The sequence below is a fragment of the Zea mays genome, chromosome 4, assembly GCF_902167145.1.
Source record: "Zea mays cultivar B73 chromosome 4, Zm-B73-REFERENCE-NAM-5.0, whole genome shotgun sequence".
Lineage (NCBI taxonomy): Eukaryota > Viridiplantae > Streptophyta > Magnoliopsida > Poales > Poaceae > Zea > Zea mays.
Genome location: NC_050099.1, coordinates 172274220 through 172299007, shown reverse-complemented (window position 1 = coordinate 172299007; position 24788 = coordinate 172274220). Strand labels below are relative to the sequence as shown.

Sequence of the window (24788 nt, the reverse complement as noted above, 5' to 3'; positions counted from 1 at the left end):
CAGCACGATCAAAAAATACTCGGGCCAGCACGGCACGTTAGACGGGCTGGGCCGTGCTCCGGCTTTCGACCCGACGGACCAAGTAGCCCGGCACGCCATAGTGGGCCGTGCTCGGGCCAGCCCGACACGATTTAGGGTTAGGGTTATTTCTCACGCAGCAGTCACGCGGTCACAGCCTCACGCACCGTCGCTCGCTCATTTTATTCACCCTCACGCTGCGACTCTCGCGGTCTCGCTCTCGCTGGCTCCTCGGTTCCTTCGTCAATCGTCAGTCCATCCGCCGTCCTCCTCAGTCCTCCCTCCGGTCCTCCGCCGGCGATGGATCTGTGGGTTGTGGCTCCTCGGTTCCCCGTGACTCCGTGCACTCCTCGCCTCCTCGGTTCTGCGGCTCCTTGGATTCGGAAGGAGTCATTAGAGGAGGCTCCTCGTCCTCGGTTATGGATCTGCGTCTCATCGGTAACTCTGCGACTCCTCGGTTCCTCGCCTCCAGCCCTCCACCACCATGGTCGGATGCCCGTATCTCTTATTTGTTTCGAAAATCGAAACCCTAGTCATGCTTTTTTGCAGGAATTCCTAGCCTTCTGTGGCCCTCCACCTCCCAGGAACCAATGCGCCACGCCGCCAGCTTGCCACCACCGCGAGTCCACGAGTTCAACGGTTCAACCGGCTCCACTGCTCCAGCAAGGTATGCGAACAGTCCCCTTCTTCTTCCTTGGACTCTCAGTCTCACGGTCTCACCTAGATCTGTGGTCGAGCTCGTTATTTATATACCCATGTTTTGGACTCTCACGCTCTCACTGCCACCTAGATCTGTTCCCCACTGTCCACTGATTAGCACATGAGCTCTGTTCCCCACTGTCCACTGATTAGCACATGAGCGTTGAAAGGGAATTAGGCTTACACCTAGTTCCTATATAATTTTGGTGGTTGAATTGCCCAACACAAATCTTTGGACTAACTAGTTTGCCCAAGTGTATAGATTATACAGGTGTAAAAGGTTCACACTCAGCCAATAAAAAGACCAAGTTTTGGATTCAATAAAGGAGCAAAGGGGCAACCGAGGGCACCCCTGGTCTGGCGCACCGGACTGTCCGGTGTGCCACCGGACAGTGAACAGTACCTGTCCGGTGCACCAGGGGACTCAGACTCCAACTCTTCACTCTCGGGAATTCTCGGAAGCCGGCGCGCTATAAATCACCGGACTGTCCGGTGTGCACCGGACATGTCCGGTGCTCCAAGGAAGCTCGGCCTCCGGAACTCGCCAGCCTCGGGTTCGCGCGGCAGCCGCTCCGCTAAAATTCACCGGACTGTCCGGTGTACACCGGACTGTCCGGTGAAGCACGGAGCAACGGCTACTTCCGCGCCAACGGTCACCTGCAAGCGCATTTAATGCGCGCTCTGCGCGCGCAGTCGTCAGGGCTGCCCATACCGGTGCACCGGACATCAAACAGTGCATGTCCGGTGTACACCGGACACCCAGGCGGGCCCACAAGTCAGAAGCTCCAACGGCTAAAATCCAACGGCAGTGATGACGTGGCAGGGGCACCGGACTGTCCGGTGTGCACCGGACTGTCCGGTGCGCCATCGAGCAGACGCCTCCAGCCAACGGTCACTTTTGGTGGTTGGGGCTATAAATACCCCAACCACCCCACATTCATTGCCATCCAAGTTTTCCCACTTCTTAACAACTTACAAGAGCTAGGCATTCAATTCTAGACACATACAAAGAGATCAAATCCTCTCCAATTCTACTCAAGCCTTTAGTGACTAGCGAGAGAGATTTGCCGTGTTCTTTTGAGCTCTTGCGCTTGGATCGCATTCTTTCTTTCTCTTTTGCTCTTGTGATCAACACTCAATTGTAACCGAGGCAAGAGGCACCAATTGTGTGGTGGCCCTTGCGGGGAAGTTTTGTTCCCGGGTGATTGAGAAGAAGGAAAGCTCACTCGGTCCGAGGGACCGTTTGAGAGAGGGAAGGGTTGAAAGAGACCCGGCCTTTGTGGCCTCCTCAACGGGGAGTAGGTTTGCAAGAACCGAACCTCGGTAAAACAAATCCACGTGTCACTCTCTTTATTTGCTTGTGATTTGTTTTGCGCCCTCTCTTGCGGACTCATTTATTATTACTAACGCTAACCCCGGCTTGTAGTTGTGATTATTTTTGTAAATTTCAGTTTCGCCCTATTCACCCCCCCTCTAGGCGACTATCAATTGGTATCAGAGCCCGGTGCTTCATTAGAGCCTAACCGCTCGAAGTGATGTCGGGAGATCACGCCAAGAAGGAGATGGAGACCGGCGACAAGCCCACTACAAGCCAAGGGAGCACCTCATCGGAAGAGTCCCGCACCAAGAAAAGGGAGAAGAAGAAGAACTCCTCCAAACGGAAGGAGAAAAGATCTTCCTCTTCTCACCACAAGGAGAAGAAGGAAAAATCTTATTCTCACAAGCCGCATCGGAGTGGGGACAAGCACAAGAGGATGAGGAAGGTGGTCTACTACGAGACCGACACTTCATCGACATCTACCTCCGGCTCCGACGCGGCGTCCGTCACTTCTAAACGCCAAGAGCGTAAGAAGTATAGTAAGATTCCCCTACGCTATCCTCGTGTTCCTAAACATACACCTCTACTTTCCGTCCCATTAGGTAAACCACCAACTTTTAATGGTGAAGATTATGCTATGTGGAGTAATTTAATGCGATTTCATCTAACCTCTCTCCACAAGAGTATATGGGATGTTGTTGAGTATGGTGTACAGGTGCCATCTATAGGGGATGAGGACTATGACACGGACGAAGTGGCCCAAATCGAGCACTTCAACTCCCAAGCCGCAACCATCCTCCTTGCCTCCCTAAGCAAGGAGGAATACAACAAAGTACAAGGATTGAAGAACGCCAAAGAGATTTGGGACCTACTCAAGACGGCGCACGAGGGTGATGAACTCACCAAGATCACCAAGCGGGAAACGATCGAGGGAGAGCTCGGTCGCTTCCGTCTTCGCCAAGGGGAGGAGCCACAAGACATGTACAACCGGCTCAAGACCTTGGTGAACCAAGTGCGCAACCTCGGGAGCACAAAATGGGATGACCACGAGGTGGTTAAGGTTATTCTAAGAGCTCTTATTTTCCTTAACCCCACTCAAGTACAATTAATTCGTGGGAATCCTAGATATCCACTAATGACCCCCGAGGAAGTTATCGGGAATTTTGTGAGTTTTGAATGCATGATTAAGGGCTCCAAAAAGATCAACGAGCTTGACGAGCCTTCCACCTCCGAGGCGCAACCAGTGGCCTTTAAGGCAACGGAGGAGAAGAAGGAGGAGTCTACACCAAGTAGACAACCAATTGATGCCTCCAAGCTCGACAATGAGGAGATGGCCCTGATCATCAAAAGCTTTAGGCAAATCCTCAAGCAACGGAAGGGGAAGGACTACAAACCTCGTTCCAAGAAGGTTTGCTACAAGTGTGGTAAGCCCGGTCACTTCATTGCAAAATGTCCTATGTCTAGTGACAGTGACAGGGGCGACGACAAGAAGGGAAGAAGAAAGGAGAAGAAGAAATACTACAAGAAGAAGGGCGGCGATGCCCATGTTTGTCGGGAGTGGGACTCCGACGAAAGCTCAAGCGACTCCTCCGACGACGAGGACGCCGCCAACATCGCCGTCACCAAGGGCCTTCTCTTCCCCAACGTCGGCCACAAGTGTCTCATGGCCAAGGACGGCAAAAAGAAGGTAAAATCAAGGTCCTCCACTAAATATGAAACATCTAGTGATGAGGATGATGACAAAAATGAGGAGGAAAACTTGCGCATTCTTTTTGCTAACCTTAACGTGGAACAAAAGGAAAAATTAAATGAACTAATTAGTGCCATCCATGAAAAGGATGATCTCTTGGACTCCCAAGAGGACTTCCTAATCAAGGAGAATAAGAAACATGTTAAGGTTAAAAATGCTTATGCTCTAGAAGTAGAAAAATGTAACAAATTATCTAGTGAGCTAAGCATGTGCCATGACACTATTGCCAACCTTAGAAGTGAAAATGCTAAATTAATTGCTAAGGTAGATTCTCATGTTTGCATTGATCCTAGAAATGATAATGTTGATTTACTTGCTAGGATTGATGAGTTAAATGTTTCCATTGCTAGCCTTAGAAATGAGAATGAGAAACTAATTGCTAAGGCTAAGGATTTTGATGCTACTATTTCCGACCTTAGAACTAAAAATGATATGTTGCATGCTAAGGTTGTTGAACTAAAATCTTGCAAACCCTCTACATCTAATGTTGAGCATATTTCCATTTGTACTAGATGTAGAGATATTAATGTTGATGCTATCCATGATCACCTAGCCTTAATTAAAAAACAAAATGATCACATAGCTCAACTAAATGCTAAGATTAGAGAGCATGACTTAGAAAATGAAAAATTTAAATTTGCTCGTAGCATGCTTTATAATGGGAGACGCCCTGGCATCAAGGATGGCATTGGCTTCCAAAGGGGAGACAATGTCAAACTTAATGCCCCTCCTAAGAACCTGTCTAACTTTGTTAAGGGCAAAGCTCCCATGCCTCAGGATAACGAGGGTTACATTTTATACCCTGCAGGCTATCCTGAGAGCAAAATTAGGAAGATTCATTCTAGGAAGTCTCACTCTGGCTCTAACCATGCTTTCATGTATAAGGGTGAGACATCTAGTTCTAGGCAACCAACCCGTGCCAAGTTGCCTAAGAAGAAAATTCCTAATGCATCAAATGATCATGCCATTTCATTTAAAACTTTTGATGCATCTTATGTGCTTACTAGCAAATCCGGCAAAGTAGTTGCCAAATTTGTTGGGGGCAAGCACAAGGGTTCCAAGACTTGTGTTTGGGTACCCAAAGTTCTCATTTCTAATGCCAAAGGACCCAAAACCGTTTGGGTACCTAAAACAAAGAACTAAACTTGTTTTGTAGGTTTATGCATCCGGGGGCTCAAGTTGGATACTCGACAGTGGGTGCACAAACCATATGACAGGGGAGAAAAAGATGTTCTCCTCATATGAGAAAAACCAAGATCCCCAACGAGCTATCACATTTGGGGATGGAAATCAAGGGTTGGTCAAAGGTTTGGGTAAAATTGCTATTTCACCTGACCATACCATTTCCAATGTTTTTCTTGTTGATTCATTAGATTACAACTTGCTTTCTGTTTCCCAATTATGTCAAATGGGCTACAACTGTCTTTTTACTGATACTGGTGTTACTGTCTTTAGAAGAAGTGACGATTCAATAGCTTTTAAGGGAGTGTTAGAGGGTCAGCTGTACTTGGTAGATTTTGAAAGAGCTGAACTCGACACTTGCTTAGTTGCTAAGACTAACTTGGGTTGGCTTTGGCACCGCCGACTAGCCCATGTTGGAATGAAGAATCTTCACAAGCTTCTAAAGGGAGAACACATTTTGGGACTAACCAATATTCATTTTGAGAAAGACAGGATTTGTAGCGCATGCCAAGCTGGGAAGCAAGTTGGCATCCATCATCCACACAAAAATGTCATGACTACCGACAGGCCGCTGGAGCTACTACACATGGACTTATTCGGCCCGATCGCTTACATAAGCATCGGCGGTAGTAAGTATTGCCTTGTAATTGTGGATGATTATTCTCGCTTCACTTGGGTATTCTTTTTACAGGAAAAATCTCAAACCCAAGAGACCTTAAAGGGATTCTTGAGACGAGCTCAAAATGAGTTCGGCCTAAGGATCAAGAAAATAAGAAGCGACAACGGGACGGAGTTCAAGAACTCTCAAATTGAAGGCTTCCTTGAGGAGGAGGGCATCAAGCATGAGTTCTCCTCTCCCTACACGCCACAACAAAATGGTGTAGTGGAGAGGAAGAATCGAACTCTATTGGACATGGCAAGAACCATGCTTGATGAGTACAAGACACCGGACCGGTTTTGGGCCGAAGCGGTCAACACCGCCTGCTACGCCATCAACCGGTTATATCTTCACCGAATCCTCAAGAAGACATCATATGAACTCCTAACCGGTAAAAAGCCCAACATTTCATATTTTAGAGTTTTTGGTAGCAAATGCTTCATTCTTATTAAAAGAGGTAGAAAATCTAAATTTGCTCCTAAAACTGTAGAAGGCTTTTTACTTGGTTATGACTCAAACACAAGGGCATATAGGGTCTTTAACAAGTCCACTGGACTAGTTGAAGTCTCTTGTGACGTTGTGTTTGATGAAACTAACGGCTCACAAGTAGAGCATGTTGATCTTGATGAGATAGGTGAAGAACAGGCTCCATGCATCGCGCTAAGGAACATGTCCATCGGGGATGTGTGTCCTAAGGAATCCGAAGAGCCTCCAAGTACACAAGATCAACCATCCTCCTCCATGCAAGCATCTCCACCAACTCAAAATGAGGATAAGGCTCAAAATGTTGAAGAGCAAAATCAAGAAGACGAACCACCTCAAGATGATAGCAATGATCAAGGGGGAGATACAAATGATCAAGAAAAGGAGGATGAGGAAGAACCAAGACCGCCACACCCAAGAGTCCACCAAGCAATCCAACGAGATCACCCCGTCGACACCATCCTCGGCGACATTCATAAGGGGGTAACTACTCGATCTCGGGTTGCTCATTTTTGTGAACATTACTCTTTTGTTTCCTCTATTGAGCCACACAGGGTAGAGGAAGCTCTCCAAGATTCGGATTGGGTGGTGGCAATGCAAGAGGAGCTCAACAATTTCACGAGGAATGAGGTCTGGCATTTGGTTCCACGTCCTAACCAAAATGTTGTAGGAACCAAATGGGTCTTCCGCAACAAGCAAGATGAGCATGGTGTGGTGACAAGGAACAAAGCTCGACTCGTAGCCAAAGGGTATTCACAAGTCGAAGGTTTGGATTTCGGTGAAACCTATGCACCCGTAGCTAGGCTTGAGTCAATTCGCATATTATTAGCCTATGCTACTTACCATGGCTTCAAGCTTTATCAAATGGACGTGAAGAGTGCCTTCCTCAATGGACCAATCAAGGAAGAGGTCTATGTTGAGCAACCTCCCGGCTTTGAAGACAGTGAGTATCCTAACCATGTTTATAGGCTCTCTAAGGCGCTTTATGGGCTCAAGCAAGCCCCAAGAGCATGGTATGAATGCCTTAGAGATTTCCTTATTGCAAATGGCTTCAAAGTCGGCAAGGCCGATCCTACACTCTTTACTAAAACTCTTGAAAATGACTTGTTTGTATGCCAAATTTATGTTGATGATATTATATTTGGGTCTACTAACGAGTCTACATGTGAAGAATTTAGTAGGATCATGACACAGAAATTCGAGATGTCGATGATGGGAGAGTTGAAGTATTTTCTAGGATTCCAAGTCAAGCAACTCCGAGAGGGCACCTTCATTAGCCAAACGAAGTACACTCAAGACATTCTTGCTAAGTTTGGGATGAAGGATGCCAAACCCATCAAGACACCCATGGGAACTAATGGGCATCTCGACCTCGACACGGGAGGTAAGTCCGTGGATCAAAAGGTATACCGGTCGATGATTGGTTCATTGCTTTATTTATGTGCATCTCGACCGGACATTATGCTTTCCGTTTGCATGTGTGCAAGATTCCAATCCGACCCTAAGGAATCCCACCTTACGGCCGTAAAACGAATCTTGAGATATTTGGCTTATACCCCTAAGTTTGGGCTTTGGTACCCTAGGGGATCCACATTTGATTTAATTGGTTATTCGGATGCCGATTGGGCGGGGTGCAAAATTAATAGGAAGAGCACATCAGGGACTTGCCAGTTCTTGGGAAGATCCTTGGTGTCTTGGGCTTCAAAGAAGCAAAATTCGGTCGCTCTTTCCACCGCCGAAGCCGAGTACATTGCTGCAGGACATTGTTGCGCGCAATTGCTTTGGATGAGGCAAACCCTGCGGGACTACGGTTACAAATTAACCAAAGTCCCTTTGCTATGTGATAATGAGAGTGCAATTAAAATGGCCGACAATCCCGTCGAGCATAGCCGCACTAAGCACATAGCCATTCGGTATCATTTTCTTAGGGATCACCAACAAAAGGGGGATATCGAGATTTCTTACATTAATACTAAAGATCAATTAGCCGATATCTTTACCAAGCCACTTGATGAACAATCTTTTACCAGACTTAGGCATGAGCTCAATATTCTTGATTCTAGAAATTTCTTTTGCTAAGCTTGCACACATAGCTCTTTTGAATACCTTTGATCATATCTCTTTTATATGCTATGACTAATGTGTTTTCAAGTTTGTTTCAAACCAAGTCATAGGTATATTGAAAGGGAATTGGAGTCTTCGGCGAAGACAAAGGCTTCCACTCCGTAACTCATACTTCGCCAACACTCCGAGCAACTCTCTCTTCTTTGGGGGAGAAATGAGCATCAAGGAAAAGGACTTCATCCTTGGGGGAGAGAGTAAAAGCTCAAATGCAAAAGGACTTCGTCTTTGGTATAATCTTAACTCACTTATTTATGACCAAAGGGGAAGATTGCACTTAGAGGGCTCTAATGATTCCGTTTTTGGCGATTCATGCCAAAAAGGGGGAGAAATGAGCCCAAAGCAAAAGGACCGCACCACCACCACCAAATTCAAAAACTTAGTGCTTTCCAAAAGTCTTTATCATTTGGTATCCTATTGTGTTCAAAAGGGGGAGAAAGTAGTATTTCAAAAATGGTATATCAAAACCCTCTTGAACACTAAGAGGTGGATCTCTTTTAGGGGGAGTTTTGTTTAGTCAAAGGAAAAGCATTTGAAACAGGGGGAGGAAATTTCAAATCTTGAAAATGCTTTTGCAAACTCTTATTTATTTACCTTTGACTATTTGCAAAAGATCTATGAAATGGATTTACAAAAAGAATTTGCAAAAACAAAACATGTGGTGCAAACGTGGTCCAAAATGTTAAATAAGAAAGAAACATTCCATGCATATCTTGTAAGTAGTTTTATTGGCTCAATTCCAAGCAACCTTTACACTTACATTATGCAAACTAGTTCAATTATGCACTTCTATATTTGCTTTGGTTTGTGTTGGCATCAATCACCAAAAAGGGGGAGATTGAAAGGGAATTAGGCTTACACCTAGTTCCTATATAATTTTGGTGGTTGAATTGCCCAACACAAATCTTTGGACTAACTAGTTTGCCCAAGTGTATAGATTATACAGGTGTAAAAGGTTCACACTCAGCCAATAAAAAGACCAAGTTTTGGATTCAATAAAGGAGCAAAGGGGCAACCGAGGGCACCCCTGGTTTGGCGCACCGGACTGTCCGGTGTGCCACCGGACAGTGAACAGTACCTGTCCGGTGCACCAGGGGACTCAGACTCCAACTCTTCACTCTCGGGAATTCTCGGAAGCCGGCGCGCTATAAATCACCGGACTGTCCGGTGCTCCAAGGAAGCTCGGCCTCCGGAACTCGCCAGCCTCGGGTTCGCGCGGCAGCCGCTCCGCTAAAATTCACCGGACTGTCCGGTGTACACCGGACTGTCCGGTGAAGCACGGAGCAACGGCTACTTCCGCGCCAACGGTCACCTGCAAGCGCATTTAATGCGCGCTCTGCGCGCGCAGTCGTCAGGGCTGCCCATACCGGTGCACCGGACATCAAACAGTGCATGTCCGGTGTACACCGGACACCCAGGCGGGCCCACAAGTCAGAAGCTCCAACGGCTAAAATCCAACGGCAGTGATGACGTGGCAGGGGCACCGGACTGTCCGGTGTGCACCGGACTGTCCGGTGCGCCATCGAGCAGACGCCTCCAGCCAACGGTCACTTTTGGTGGTTGGGGCTATAAATACCCCAACCACCCCACATTCATTGCCATCCAAGTTTTCCCACTTCTTAACAACTTACAAGAGCTAGGCATTCAATTCTAGACACATACAAAGAGATCAAATCCTCTCCAATTCCACTCAAGCCTTTAGTGACTAGCGAGAGAGATTTGCCGTGTTCTTTTGAGCTCTTGCGCTTGGATCGCATTCTTTCTTTCTCTTTTGCTCTTGTGATCAACACTCAATTGTAACCGAGGCAAGAGGCACCAATTGTGTGGTGGCCCTTGCGGGGAAGTTTTGTTCCCGGGTGATTGAGAAGAAGGAAAGCTCACTCGGTCCAAGGGACCGTTTGAGAGAGGGAAGGGTTGAAAGAGACCCGGCCTTTGTGGCCTCCTCAACGGGGAGTAGGTTTGCAAGAACCGAACCTCGGTAAAACAAATCCACGTGTCACTCTCTTTATTTGCTTGTGATTTGTTTTGCGCCCTCTCTTGCGGACTCATTTATTATTACTAACGCTAACCCCGGCTTGTAGTTGTGATTATTTTTGTAAATTTCAGTTTCGCCCTATTCACCCCCCCTCTAGGCGACTATCAAGCGTCTGAACTCTGAACTTACAATGGGGAGGAAGAGGATAGATACTCGAAAACCTTATGCTAGTAGGAGGTTAGATGGTTCCACCAGTCCTTGCGAACTCGCCCCAACCGTGTAAGGTAGATCTGATGGTGGAGTAGGTGTACCTGTGCGTAGTGCTGGTGCTAATGCCTCCTTACCAGTAGATGGTGGTAGTTCCTCCTTACCAGCAGATGGGGGTGAAGGTGTACCTATTTGTAGTGGTAGTTCCTCCTTACCAGCTGATGCGCTAGTGCAAAGTGCTCCTAAATCATCTGTTTCCAGGGCAGAGTGCTGGAAACATATGGATAAGCGGGAGATTGTCGACAATGGTATAAAAAGTTATATTGTTGTATGTCATTACTGTAAAACTGAGTTGAGTGCAGATTCTGCTGGTGGCACTGGACATCTGAATCGACATTTCAAAGCTTGTTTGAAGAAGGTAGGGCAAACTCTTGGTGCAGGTGTGCAAACTCAACTTAACTTCGCTGTAGATGGCACTCTAAGTACATGGGTTTACAATCCACAAGTAGCACGTGAAGAAATTATTAAATACATTGTTTCTGAAGATTTACCTATTATGATGGGTGAAAGCCCTAATTTTAAGAATCTGATTCAACGTGGTTTCTGTCCACAATACCAACCTAACAGTAGAACTACTATAAAATCTGATTTGATGTCGCAGTACCGCAAACATCTTGTTGTTCTTAAAGAAAATTTTAAAAAATTTCAGTTTTCATTTGCTTTAACTTCAGATATTTGGACTTCATCACATCAAAAAACTAGCTACATTTCTGTGGTTGCACACTATTTGGATAATTCGTATTGTCTCTTCATAAGCGTGTTATAGGTTTTAGAGTGATGAATGATTCACATACTGGTTCTGCAATTGCTAACCATATTCTTGGGGTAGTTAATGATTTTGATATAAGGAATAAGATTATGTCCATTACTCTTGATAATGCTTCCTCAAATACAAATGCAATTGAATCCCTATCCCCTCATCTGCATTCATACATAGATGGTTATGTTGTCCACCAAAGGTGTGTGTGCCACATTATTAATTTGGTTGTCCAGGATGGCATACAATTGTTAGCAAATATTTGGATAATGTTCGTGCTGCTGTTCGTTTCATAACAAGAACCCCTCAAATGATTACAAAATTTGGTGAGTATTGCAAGGCAAAAGAAATTTGGCCTTGATATGAAGATAAGATGGAATTCGACTTACCTTATGCTTAAGAAACTAGAAGGTTATGAGAAAATTATAACTGTCTTTGTGAATGCTAATGCTCTTGATATTGATTTGGTGCTAACTGAAGCTGATTGGTATATGGTTAAACATTTTAGAGAGTTTTTGATGCCCTTTTATGTAGCCACAAATGTTCTATCAGGTGTTTACTATCCTACATCCTGCTTAGTCGTTGATTACATTTGGTTAATTGCCGAGTCATTTGCTAATCACAGATCTGATTCTCTTCTTTGCACTGTTGTTGCCCCAATATGGAGTTAAAATTTCTAAAATACTTCGATAGCATATCCCATATATATTGCTTTGCAACTATTTTGGATCCTAGAAAAAAACTTGATGGGTTACAAACTGCTTTAGAAGGAATTGACGACTTGCTAGATATGGACTATTCAGATGCTTTCAATCATGTGAAAGATGAATTATTTCGTGTTTTTGGCTTTTATTATAACAAATATGGTGAGAGTGATGTTGCAGGAACAATGGCTGAACATGACATAGAACATTTAGATAGTTCTTTGACAGCTCACTTATGGAAGAGATCTAAGGGGAAAGAATCTGCTAACTCTACAATAAATCAAAGGTGGAATCCTAATGCTGAATTGAATCATTATCTGTCTACTAACTTTGCAGCGACTGATCGCACCTTGAAGGGTGATAAGGTAAAATTACTTGAATGGTGGAGGGAACACAAGTATAATTTTCCAGTATTATCTTATTTTGCTAGAGATATTCTTCTTGTTCCTGTTTCGACGGTTTCCTCTGAAGCAACATTTAGCACAGTAGGTAGAATTATTGAAGAAAGGAGGTCCTCTCTTTCACCTGAGACAGTGGAGGCCATCACCTGCCTTAAGCCTTAAGGATTGGAAAAGAGCAGATGATAGAAAGCAACATCAACTTGAAGATCCTGAGGTTGAACAAGCTTTTGCTGATTTCAGTCATGATTAGTGTTACTTTTATCTAGTTCATGTGGACTGTTATTGTAATATGGACTGGACATTAAAACTTTTTCTGATCTGTACTCTTTTCCTTACAGAGGGAGCCCCACACTGGGGTGTAAGGTTTTTAACGAGGCAGATCGAGGAATAAAAAATATTTTCCCTCTAATGTCTAATTTATTGTAACTGTTTATTTAAATAAATGACTTGTTTCTGTATTTAAACTGTTTTTAACTGGATTGTTGTTTATGTTGCCTGAGAAGTTTGGACTTGTTTTCTGTATCTGACCTAGTCATATGATGATTAATTGCGGACCGAGTCTAGGCCAGCACGGTCCGATGCAAGCCCATTGTGCTTTAGGACTGTGCTGGGCCTACGTTTTAGGAGGTGAGCACGTTTTAGCCTGGCACGAAAGAAATTCGTGCTAGCACGACCCAAAGTATTTAAGCCCGAAGTACGACGGGCCCGTGCCGGGTCGGTCCGGCCCGGCCTAACTTGCAGGACTATATGGCAGTAGGAATATTTCTGAAATTCACCGTGGAGACTCTAGCTACATCATACTACTCCCACACGGCCAGGGAACCTGACTCTGTTACATAGGGAGATCCATAGGAGTAGTTACCGAGTCAAGATCCTCTTCTGTAGTAAGCAAAAAAGAGGAAGTGGGAAAAGCTTATTAGCAAGTAACCACGCACACACGGTCGCTTTTGAACCCAAGTTTTAGTGAACTTAAATTTAGAGGGTAGTTTTGTTATCCCAAGGCACCAGCTAATCACCAGGCTATATATAGATTTGGTTTTGTTTCTTTTCATGAATGGTTATAGGTTTGGTCCATGGACCTGATTATTGATCATGGAAGTAGGTACGAAACGCCGTAGTAAATATTTTTATAATACCTATGTACATCGACAACTACCTAAAACAACTACTCCCCCCGTCCGCCTATTGTATTCTGCGTTTTTGTTCCATATTTTTTTTCAATATTTAAATAGATGACAATAAATCTAGTCACGTATATAAATCACATATATTAAATATTGTACAAATCCAATAATTTTAAATAGTTGGTGCTAGATAGTTTATTTTTGAATAAAAAACATTAAATAAAAAAAATCGGAGGGCTATTTTATAATGGAGGGAGTATTCACCACCAGCCGGCGTATAGGCGTATAGCGGATGCTTGCCGACGACCGCCACATTTTTTTACTGGACGCCTTGAAAAGACCTGCAGTGTCCCCGGTCAAAAAAACAACAAATATACATTTTCACCGTTTCCCCTGTTTAGAGATGGCAATGGGTAAAAACCCGTTGGGTATTACTTGCCCAAACCCGTACCCGCGAAGAAAAAATACGTCCGCTAAAAAACCCATACCCATAACAGGTATAAAATTTTGCCAAACCCATACCCATGCGGATTTCGGGTACCCAACGGGTTTCCCATACCCACTAACATCAACATAAAAAATAATTCATCATGTAAATGACAATCAATACATTAATAAGCTAGCATAAAAGGAACAAGTGATAACTAATTTTAGCCTAAAATTTGTTACATGAAGTTTATTTCAATTAGAACATGTTCAATTAATAATATTATGAGACATATTTATAAGAAATGTTGATTTTAAGGCGGGTTTTAAAAACCCATGGGTTTGCTAGTATGAGTAGTGGAAGAACAAACCCATATCCACGTACCCGTTGGGTTTTTATTTGAACCCATTAACAAACCCATGGGTAAAGAAATTGACCCAAACCCATACCCTAATAGAGTAAAAACCCACCGGGTTTCGGGTAACGGGTACCCATTGCCATCTCTACCCCTGTTACACAAATGAAACTGATTTTAATCATACGGCCCACATTTCCCTCCTATCACGTGGCAAGGCCCAAGGCCCATGACTGTGCTACTCCTTTCCGACCTTCTCGTCCCAGTCGACGAAAACGAACAGCCCCTCGCTTTAGATTGCCGCAAGTTCCCCCATTCCTGTAGATCGCCGGCCCCTCGCTCGGCTCGGCCATGTCGGCCGGCTCCACGGCGTCCCTCCTCGCGGCCGTCATCTGCCTTGCCCTCGCCGTGCTTGCTCCCGTCGTTCCTGGTGAGATGGTCCTCTAAAATCATCGCCTACTCTAGTTGTTTAGGCGGAAATTGCTCAGTCGAATTGAGACGATTCATTGCTTCCGTTGTCTATGTTACGCGATGCTGAATTTCTATGGTGAATCTTATGGGGCTTAGGTTTTAGTAGGGCACAGTACGACTTCGAGGTGAATTGGGTAATAGAGTAGTAGACCTAGTTAGCTTTAAGTTTTGGCGAACTCTTTCATTGTTGTGATGGTATTTGAGATTGGAAGCTAGCAAAGGCTTGCTGACTCTTCAGCTGATTGTTTCCACTGCTCGACTGCAGTTTAGGGTTAAATTTGGTGTGAGTTCCATTGTTAAACTGAGACCAAACAGGGGTTAGTTATGATTTTGGTGTATTTTACCTAATTTTCAGTATCTGGGAGGTAAGAGTGACTTGTTTGGGGCATATGGCTGCTCGTTAGCTCTTCATATTTCTCTGCACGCCAATTCTACTGTAACTGGATGTTGCTATTGCCATTTCATTTTATAGGAGATGGTGCCACATTGGAATCAGTTCCAGACCTTGTGAAGGCAATGTACCTAAACGTTGAAAGCTTCCCTTGTGTGAGGCTGTTGAATCTTTCTGGTGAAATTGGCTGTTCTAGTGAGTCTGCACTCTACATGTATCTAGTCTTCCATCTTCTGCCATTACTAAAGCTAACCTCCCCATGCCATTAAGAATAACTGGTTATTAAAATGACTTTTATGCTGTTAGATCCTGGAAGTGAGAAGGTCATTGCACCAATTGTAAGACTTAGAAAAGGCAGTGATCAATTGGTTCAACCATCTACTATTCTCCTTTCCTTAGATCAGATGTCAGATTTCTTTCTGAGGTACATGGAAGCACAACTGCAATTATTCACATATTTTTGAGTTTATATGTGCGTGTGAAATGTGAGGTGTTGAAGTTTGCCCTTTTGCCTTGGTACTAACCGAAGGAAGTTAAGTTTTTTTTCCTTGAAAAGTCATATAACCTTTGGGGTGTTAAAAGATGTTAACAATAATATTTGGTGCTATTATCCAGGGTATCCAATGATCCAGAACTTCACCAGAAGGTGGCAGGTGTATTGGTTGAGTCAAATGGTGTCAACAATGACTTACAAGGTCACTATTCTGAACCAGCATCTCTGTTTTCTATTTTTTTTGCATTTTTTTTGCATGATGATCCCTAAGGATGTACTGCATTTTTTCATGTATATAGAGCTGTCTCCTGATAGAAAATTTCCACAAGATGATTTTGCACCCTACTCAAATCACAGCCATGATTGGAATCCTGCTGTAAGTAAAACAGGCTTGGTTACACTGATGCCACCCTCTCAAGAGTCAAACTTGCTGCTTCTTTGCAATGTAAAAGTTAAATTTTGTGTTGAATGTGCCTAAGTTACTCTATTATCATGTAGGGATCAGGTATCATGTGGAACAAATATAATTTTCCTGTATTTCTACTTTCAGAAGAGAGTACAAACACTCTTCAAAAGGTAGTTTTCCTTCATTTTTGTTGCATACCTTTTTATTTTCAAAGTTCTGTTTGTCTAATCTCTTGTACCACATTTATATATTGATGATGACTATCAATAAAAGATTTCAGAAAAAAATGAGAAGACTGGCAATGGATATAAAGCAAATGTTGCAGAATTCGACCTTGTTATGCAGGTTTGGATTCCTTTTTAGTCCTTATTATGTCGCATACTCTTATTGACAACAGAAGCATGACCTTTGATCAATTGGGACTACTCTTTTTCTAATCGACATGAACTTCAGACAACCAAAGCTCAAACACATGATTCAGCATCCTGCCTCAAAGAACAATCATGCTTGCCCTTAGGTGGACACAGGTGTGTTTTTTCTCCTTAGAGATAGTTTGCAAGTTGCATAATCATGTACACTATACGCTAATACAGTAAAGTTCAAAATTGTCTGTCTGAAGCTACTATATGCACCTACAGAGTGTCATACCTCTATATTTAGTTTTTATATGTTATATCATTGTTTGAATACTCATACTTGAAGGGCAGTGTATGGACTTCATTACCGCCACTTAATAACGGATCTACAGAGCATCCGAAACCTTTAATATTGGCTATTGCGTCTCAAGACTCTGCATCATTTTTTCGGGACCGTAGTCTTGGTTCAGATTCTCCCATATCTGTAAGTTGCTAGTTTGCTAACTGTATGTGATTGTCCTATTCATATTATTTATTTGCCAGGGATAATTTTGAGTTTCACAGGGATTGATTGCTTTGCTCACTGCTGTTGATGCTCTTTCTCACATTCATGGTCTAAGCAAGCTTAAGAAACAGGTATGATATGACTACTGAAATTTTGTTTGTTAGTCGCTTCCATAATATTATGCTGGATATTCTTTTCTATCTTACTTAGAGCAGGTATGCAGCAGATCATATCCACCATTTTATCTTTACCTCTTTTATACTTGTTGTAAGGTTCAAGCTACTGGTATCTTTGTTAATGTTCTCATTATCTTATACCCTAGCTTACACATGGAGTGGTACATTTAATATGGTTCTTCATATCACTCTCACTGAATTTACGTGTGATTGGTTTCTGAAGAAACATCTTCCTGACATTTTCCCTTAATTCTTATACAGCTTGTGTTCGCTGTTTTTAATGGTGAGGCCTGGGGTTATCTTGGTAGTCGGAAATTCTTACAGGAATTAGATGAAGGCGCTGCTTCTGTGAATGGAATTAGTAGCTTAAAGATTGACCAGGTGAGTGCCAGAAAAATTAATACAGGCAGAGACAGCCTCAGACTACAGTTAATCATTTTTTATTTTTCAAACATATATAAATCCTTTTTTTCGTCACTTTTTTGGGTATTGTGTCATGATATTTGCTTTCTGCAGAGTTTGTCTGCCAATTCTAATGAATTCTCTTTTCGAAATTTTACTGACAGCTTTGAATCACAAGCGATATACATATCTGTTTGAATACCATTCCCATCCTCACTTGTTATTTGAGTTCTCTTTGGACATATTTAGGTACTGGAGATTGGTTCTGTTGGCAAGGCTATACTTGAGGAATATCCATCATTTTATGTGCATGCTGAAGGGGTAAGGATTTTTGGAAGTGCACTGTAACTGTAAGAGCTGAAATGGCTGGTTGCCACATGGTGCAGTTAGAATGTTGCATTCAATTTTTTTGGTGGTGTAGTGGTGCTATGTCAAAACAACTGTACCATTTTCTTTTAGTGTGATATTTGAGCTGGCCAATTTTGACCATGGAGATTTTATTCGTTCTAAATTGTACATAGTTTTGGCTTTTTTCTAGATACATTTTTTTACTATCTATATAAGACAGTGTATATCTTGATGCATATCAAAACCTATGCACCTAGAAAAGCCAAAACAACTTGCAATTTGGAATGGAAGTAGTTAGTATTCATATTGCACAGTTTGCCGATATAAACTTAGTATTGTTCTGGTAGGTAGTCCACATTTTAAAGAATTCACTAATCACTAACTGAATAAGCATTTATTGAACTGCACTATACAATTAGTTTTGGTTGCACTCCCTTTGAATGATTGCTTGATTGATTGTGAAGAAAAGAACCTTTTCCCCTCAAATCTCTATAGAAACATGTTTCAGTGTATCATGTTACGAAGATATGGACATTAAAGAGATCTACCAGAGTAATTGTGGTCCTTTCTTCAGTGAAAGCATAAAGCACACTGGTGTCCAAATAACGGTCATGCATGTATCTGTGATTTAAATTGCAATAAAAATGGTGCTAATAGTAGATGTCATTCTTCCCTTATTATATTTGTCTTATGCTTGTACAGAATCCATCAGCTTCAAAGGAAATATTAGATGCACTGCAAAGTGCCAGCAAGTCTCTTGGTTCTGATAATGTTAAAGTAAAACAAGCAGCTTCATCAAATCCTGGTGTTCCACCATCTTCATTAATGTCATTCATAAGGAAGGTAAAACCACTTATGCTTACTAAATATATATGATTCATAGTTGCTTCCTTCACCTGGGGAACTTTCTTCTCACTTGTACATCCATAACATTATTTTTCCCACTATGTTTTATTTGAGGACTTCTGCTCATGATGTGCTGTCAACTAATGAATGTAGAACATGTCAACTTCTGGAGTTGTGTTGGAGGATTTTGATTCCCACTTCTCCAATAGATTTTATCATAGCTATCTGGATAACTCTGGTAAGATAATGCATAAATCTGATAGCATTGCTCTTGAAAATCCTTTTGTTAGCATGTGACATATCCTTTTTTTTCTGCAGTAAACATCAATTCCTCGTCAATAGCTGCAGCCGCCGCTTTGGTTGCGAGGTCGATGTATATTCTTGCTAGTGATGACTCAGTTGTTGACCTTATAACACTAAACACTATAAAAGTGAACGTTTCATTGGTCGAAGAACTTATTGGATGCCTGCTTACTTGCAATCCTGGTCTTTCGTGCGGCCTTGTGAAAAGATTCATTTCTCCAAGCAATCCCTGCCCAAGTCATTATGTTGGTGTTTTTCTGGATGACCCATCTGGCACGCAGCTTCCTTCATATGCAGATGACACGTCTCGGTTTGTATGGAACTTTTTGGCAGACAGAACTAATTCAGCAGGCAATAAAAGCTCATGTACTGGAAAGTGTGGTGATGAAGGTGAAGTATGTGTAGGGGCAGAGGTGGAGGGTGGAGGTAGATGTGTTGTATCTACAACCAGGTAACCTGTGTTTACTAGTTATGCTTCTGCAGCTATTTTTTTTGTTGCTTTTCTTATATTCAGTTGCTGCTGAAGAAACAATTGATTGAATCCAGAAGAAACTCTAGTTTTAGTACCTTTTTATGTCAGTTAGCGAACTTGTTGTTAATTCACTTATAATCCTTGTGTTCTTTTCTCCCCTTGGAGACCTACTGATTATTGCAGCACATCACTTCCCAGGTATGTTCCTGCTTATTCAACTCGGGTGAAGTTTGAGGACAATGCATGGCACGTTCTTCCAGCGAACTCGTCAGATCCAATGGGTGCTGCAGATCCCGTGTGGACTGAAAGCTTCTGGAACACTATTGGCCTCAGGGTCTACGCCGTGCAAGATCCAGCTTACGATTGGCTTATTCTTCTTGCCGGGCTCGGAATCACTGCTGCATCTTATTGCGCTGTACACTTTGGCAGAGCATACATTTCAAAGGTGGCGAAGCTTGACTGAAGCGTCAGTGAGCTGCCCCACTGATAATGGGTATCTAGAGCTGGAAATAGAACTAATTAGGCTGGCAATTCGTAGAACATTAGCAGCGCATGAGACAGGGTGATTAAGCTGCGAGAAAGCCGCAATAAATTATGAGAACCAAGCACACCCGAAGCAAGTCCTCCATCATTATGCGGACGTCCAGGTCGATGTAATATTAATGAAATTGTGACCGTGTTACGTTTTGTGTTGAACTGGTACTGGTAGGTAGGTTATGACACGCCTCTAGCTCTAGTTGGTGGATGTTTCCGGTAACGTGTTTTTCTGTTTGTGGATCCTGCCTACTCAGTTTTGGTTGCGTATAAGCCTGCCCCTCATGAATCCTATGAGTTTGTGAACACCAACTATTATACTGGTGACTTGCATTCGCATGATGATTGGATCTTGTATCGTGTTTGGTTTCGCCGCTCCAGTTGCCACTGTTTGGGCTTTCCAGCTACAGCCCGAACTGCATCCGGACCAGCCCATACGATTGCTACTCTCATCCGTTCGGCTGATTGAACCCGGCCCAAAACAAGCAAAGCCTGGAATTGGTATTGGTAGAGAAGCGAAACTCGTGCGGACTGCGGAGAGTGGAGCTGGCAGCTGAAGAGAGGGAGAGAGTGACCGAGTGTCCGGTGTGGTGACCCAAATGGAGACGGCCACCACGTCGCCGGAGCACCCGCTGCTCCGCCGCTCATCACCGTCGTCCAATACCAACGCCGACGCTGATTCTGTCAACCTGTCTTCGCCTCCTCCCTCCGCGGCGAGGCCAAGCCGTCTCGCGGCACTCATCGGGCGCGTGGGGTGGCCGCGCGGGCCCTCGATGATGGTGCACGAGGCGACGACGCTGCAGCTGCATCGAAGGCGCGCGGACTGGGCGCACTCCCGCCCCGTCGTCACGCTCGACATCGCCTGGAACGTCGCCTGCGCCGCCGCTGCGGCCTTGGTGCTCGCGTCCTCCGCCAAGGACAGCCCCGTGAAGCCACTCCGCCTGTGGCTCGTCGGGTACGCCGCCCAGTGCCTGGTGCACGTCGGGATCGTCTTTACCCGTCTCGAGACGCGGGCGCGGCACGCCTGGGGCCCGGCCTCAGACGTTGAATCTGCCGGCGCAGGGACGGACAGCTCGGGAACCGACAGCGAAGATGACGAAACGGCGGAAGGGAGGAGCAGGTGGGGCATGATCTAAACCTCAGCCTCTTATGTTCTGTGATGACTTGGGATTAGGAGTACGGTTTATGGTTTTATGCAATGGACTCGAAATCATGCTTTATTATGTGTGGTGTGATGACTTTTTAACTGGTCTTCATTATTTGGCTTACTCCTGCAGCCATGCAAGTCGTTGTGAGACGATAAACAGGTTGATATCATTTCTGTGGTGGATCATTGGATTCTACTGGCTAGTATCAGGTGGGGAGGTGCTGGAGTATGGCGCGCCAAGGCTTTATTGGTACGTTACCTTCATTTTGCCTGCATCTTGATTCTCCAATGACAACATGCAATTAGCTTGGGTGATTCTACCTAGGTTCGAATGAAAATGTCATACTGGATTTTAATTACTATATGCAAAGTGCAATATACATCTTATGGAAGATCTCAAAAACCGTTCAATATGTATCTAAGCTACTTTGTTTCCATTCAAGTACTCCAATCAATACATGCATCTATATTTTCCCATAATTAAGATGTGAGCTATCCTACTTGTCACCCTAGGTTCCTAACTACCTGCTTTGGGCTTTGCTATTCATTATGCAGGTTAACCATTGTGTTTCTGGCCTTTGATGTGTTTTTCGCTGTGTTTTGTGTTGCTATGTCCTGTTTCATTGGGATTGCACTGTGTTGCTGCTTGCCTTGTGTCGTTGCTATTCTGTATGCTCTGGCTGGCAAGGTAAGATAAATGAACTCCGATCTCAAGAAAAGTAGATGTATCTGTACTCTTTCCATATGTTATCACAGAATTCTTAATTCCTTTCATGTTAAATATGTAGGTGGGTGCATCAGATGGAGATATTAGTGTCCTTCCGAGATATAGATATTATGATCCAAGTGAGGACAGTGAGGAGGAAACCGATGAAGGTCTGATGATCCCTATCCTTAATAACAGTGGAATGTCAACGAGTGAGCGTATTCTGCTTCGTGAGGATGCTGTAAGAACTTATGTTCCGTATCCGTATTCTTTCAATGTCATGATCTTTTTATGCCTGTTAAGGCACATTCCCTTTTTCCCAAAAAAGGAGCATAATGTTTATGTTGCCATTTTGTAAGGCATCAGTGCGCCGTGGATTTTGTTTCCCCTTTGTCCATACTGGCATGCCAGTACAAAATTTTCAACAATATGTTTTTTGGTTACTTCAGTTGGCAAACAGATTGAACAATGCTTCTGTGCCAATATGAGTGTCTTTGTTTCCGACGTCTCTCTTGTGTTTTGCTGACAGATTCTTTGTTCCTTCAGGAATGTTGTGTCTGTCTCTCATCATACGAAGATGGAGCTGAGTTATCTGCTCTCCCTTGCAGACATCACTTCCACTGGAGTTGTATTACCACATGGCTGCGCATGAACGCGACTTGTCCACTCTGCAAGTATAACATTCTCGAAATCAGTGACAGTGCATGACCAACTTATGCTGAAATAACTTTCGGACACAGCCTTCATTCAAGTGGCATTCTCAAAGCAACGCAATGCCTTTTTCATTCTGATCTGGTTCTGTGCTGTTTTAACAGCTGTGTTTTTAAGCGACAGCGATGTCAGGGTTCTCCTATTTAGGATGTGGTGAATTGGTGATAACCTGTAAATGGATAAAACCTCACTTGCAGTTGCCCTTGCTAATATCACTTGTAAATACCTTTGGAGTTGTTTTCTGTTAGGGCTAGTTTGGAAACCCTATTTTCCGTTTTCCCAAGGGAAATTAGTTCATTTTCCCTTAGAAAATTGGAAATCTCATGGAAAAATAGTGTTGCCAAACTAGCCCTTAATGATAAATTGGAATTGGTGAAATACTCTGTGATTCTGATATGGCTGTATGTTGTTTTAACAGCTGTGCTTCTATGTCACAGTGATGTGTGTTTTGCTGTTTAGAATGTGGTAGCAACCTGTAAATGGACGAAACCTAACTTACAGTTGTCCTTGCTAATATCGCTTGTAAATACCTTTGGAGTTGTTTTCTGCGTATGATGGAATTGGAGTAAGTGAAATACTTATTTGTGACTTTTGAGCAGCTGGACGTTGTAATATTGAGAGGATGCAGCGCTTGCCATATAAAAACTCCGCTAGGTTCTTCTCTGGCCTGTATTATTGCTGATGAATTCAGACAGTATAAAATCTTGGAGCTGCTCGTGTCCACCAGGCAACCGTTCTACAGAGCACCCTGACTATTAAAGTACCATTTCTCTGATATAATCATATCTACGACGAGATTACTTCTGCTACAATATGGCTATTCTATTCTTTGCAGCTGCAGGATCTCATGCAGTATCATTCAAGGACAAAGAGAGATCTATAGCAGGTTCGGATGGTACCAGAACCTTGATTTGATAAATATTTTAGAACTAATGTATTAAGAAGCTGACTTAGAGCATAGATAAATATGATCACATTCACAACTGAAAATAAATAGAAACGGATGCTCGGAAACACCTGTTAACCAGTATAAACACATAACTTGAAAAACAGTATTGGTGAAAATATACTTTTGTCATACAAGTCACTGATGTTAGCGATTAAAAAAAGACTTGAAACTACTGCTTGCTTGCACCCAACAAAGTATGTGCATTTAAGATGTCTATCCACAGTATCTCGCATATTCAGACTCTAGTGCGTAATCCTTAGATCAAGTAGTCGTCTCCATAAACCTTGAAAAACGCCTCATAAACATGGGAATTCCTCTCTCTGATCAAGGTGCAAACATTGTGAGCGTCCCGCCACCGTCTACACTTGAAGTACATATGGACAAGCAAAGTCTGTAACACAACGTTCATTTCAGAGCCTGTCTTGATGAGGTGGGCATGTATCTGCCTTCCATAGCGCAGCAGCCCTTGGAACCGGCACATGTTCAGAAGACCCGCCAAAGTGTAGTGGTCAGGCCCAACACGCGCCAGCTCCATCTGACGGTAAATGTTTACCGTGGCAACAGGCTGTCCATCCCCAACGTAACCTGAGAGCAACGTGTTCCATGACACCAGGTTCCGCTCGTTCATCCTGAGAAACAGTAGCTGAGAGACTTCAATACACCCACACTTGGCGTACATATCGATGAGCTCGGTTTCCAGCACTACATTCATCTGGTTTATGACCCTTATGGCATGGCCATGGATTTGCCTTCCGTACTCTCTGTACCTTCTATCACCACAGAGCCTCAGAAGGTTCACAAAGGTATGCTGGTTAGACTTTATTTTTGCGGACTCCATTTGTCTAAAAGTGTCAAGTGCTGAATCAACTAGCCCGTTTTCGACGAACCCGGATAAGAGCGCGTCCCATGAAACGTCATTCCTCTCATCCATCCTGTCGAATACCAATCGAGCGAGGTCCATGTATCCGCATTTCCCATACATGTCAACAAGTGCACTGCCCTGGATGACATCAGTATCTAACGCTCTTCTAATCAAATAGCCATGAAACGCACGGCCACTGTCTATGTCAGCCAAGTTGGCACATGCTGCAACTCCGCTGCCAAGAACGAAACGATCAATAGTGAAACCAGACTCCTGCATCCGAACGATCGTTTCCAGTGCCTCTTCACAGAGTCCGAGACGAGCATAGCACGAGATGATCGTATTCCAGCTCACTTGATCCCTGCTGACCGTTGTGTCAAACACCCTCCTGCAACTCTCCACGCTGCCGCATTTTCCATACATGTCAATGAGGCAGTTCCACACGGTGGCATTCCTTTCAAATCCAAGGAC

At 43.6% G+C, this 24788-nt stretch overlaps 2 protein-coding genes across 2 annotated transcripts; both read left to right on the top strand.

The window, feature by feature from the left end:
• Positions 1 to 14540: 14540 nt before the first annotated feature.
• LOC100501623 (uncharacterized) lies at positions 14541 to 20167 on the top strand. Its single transcript, NM_001323059.1, has 16 exons — positions 14541 to 14669; positions 15183 to 15296; positions 15408 to 15525; positions 15717 to 15796; positions 15894 to 15970; positions 16093 to 16170; positions 16274 to 16345; positions 16454 to 16527; positions 16708 to 16840; positions 16921 to 16992; positions 17299 to 17418; positions 17689 to 17760; positions 18490 to 18630; positions 18787 to 18871; positions 18952 to 19387; positions 19607 to 20167. The coding sequence occupies exons 1-16, from the start codon at positions 14591 to 14593 to the stop codon at positions 19869 to 19871; spliced, it is 2016 nt and encodes a 671-aa protein (NP_001309988.1). The 5' UTR covers positions 14541 to 14590; the 3' UTR covers positions 19872 to 20167.
• Positions 20168 to 20381: 214 nt separating this feature from the next.
• On the top strand, positions 20382 to 23100 carry LOC103654076 (E3 ubiquitin protein ligase RIE1). The gene is made up of 5 exons (XM_008680878.3): positions 20382 to 21062; positions 21220 to 21339; positions 21645 to 21777; positions 21878 to 22036; positions 22342 to 23100. The coding sequence occupies exons 1-5, from the start codon at positions 20542 to 20544 to the stop codon at positions 22501 to 22503; spliced, it is 1095 nt and encodes a 364-aa protein (XP_008679100.1). The 5' UTR covers positions 20382 to 20541; the 3' UTR covers positions 22504 to 23100.
• Positions 23101 to 24788: the final 1688 nt, after the last annotated feature.

Excerpts from the sequence above, each read along its gene's own strand:
- LOC100501623 (NM_001323059.1), top strand. The coding sequence starts at position 14,591 with ATGTCGGCCGGCTCCACGGCGTCCCTCCTCGCGGCCGTCATCTGCCTT. Across the intron at positions 15,971-16,092 it reads GCCATGATTGGAATCCTGCT|GGATCAGGTATCATGTGGAA; the intron begins GTAAGTAAAACA and ends ATTATCATGTAG. Across the intron at positions 19,388-19,606 it reads TGTGTTGTATCTACAACCAG|GTATGTTCCTGCTTATTCAA; the intron begins GTAACCTGTGTT and ends ATCACTTCCCAG.
- LOC103654076 (XM_008680878.3), top strand. The coding sequence starts at position 20,542 with ATGGAGACGGCCACCACGTCGCCGGAGCACCCGCTGCTCCGCCGCTCA. Across the intron at positions 21,340-21,644 it reads GGCGCGCCAAGGCTTTATTG|GTTAACCATTGTGTTTCTGG; the intron begins GTACGTTACCTT and ends TTCATTATGCAG. Across the intron at positions 22,037-22,341 it reads TTCTGCTTCGTGAGGATGCT|GAATGTTGTGTCTGTCTCTC; the intron begins GTAAGAACTTAT and ends TTGTTCCTTCAG.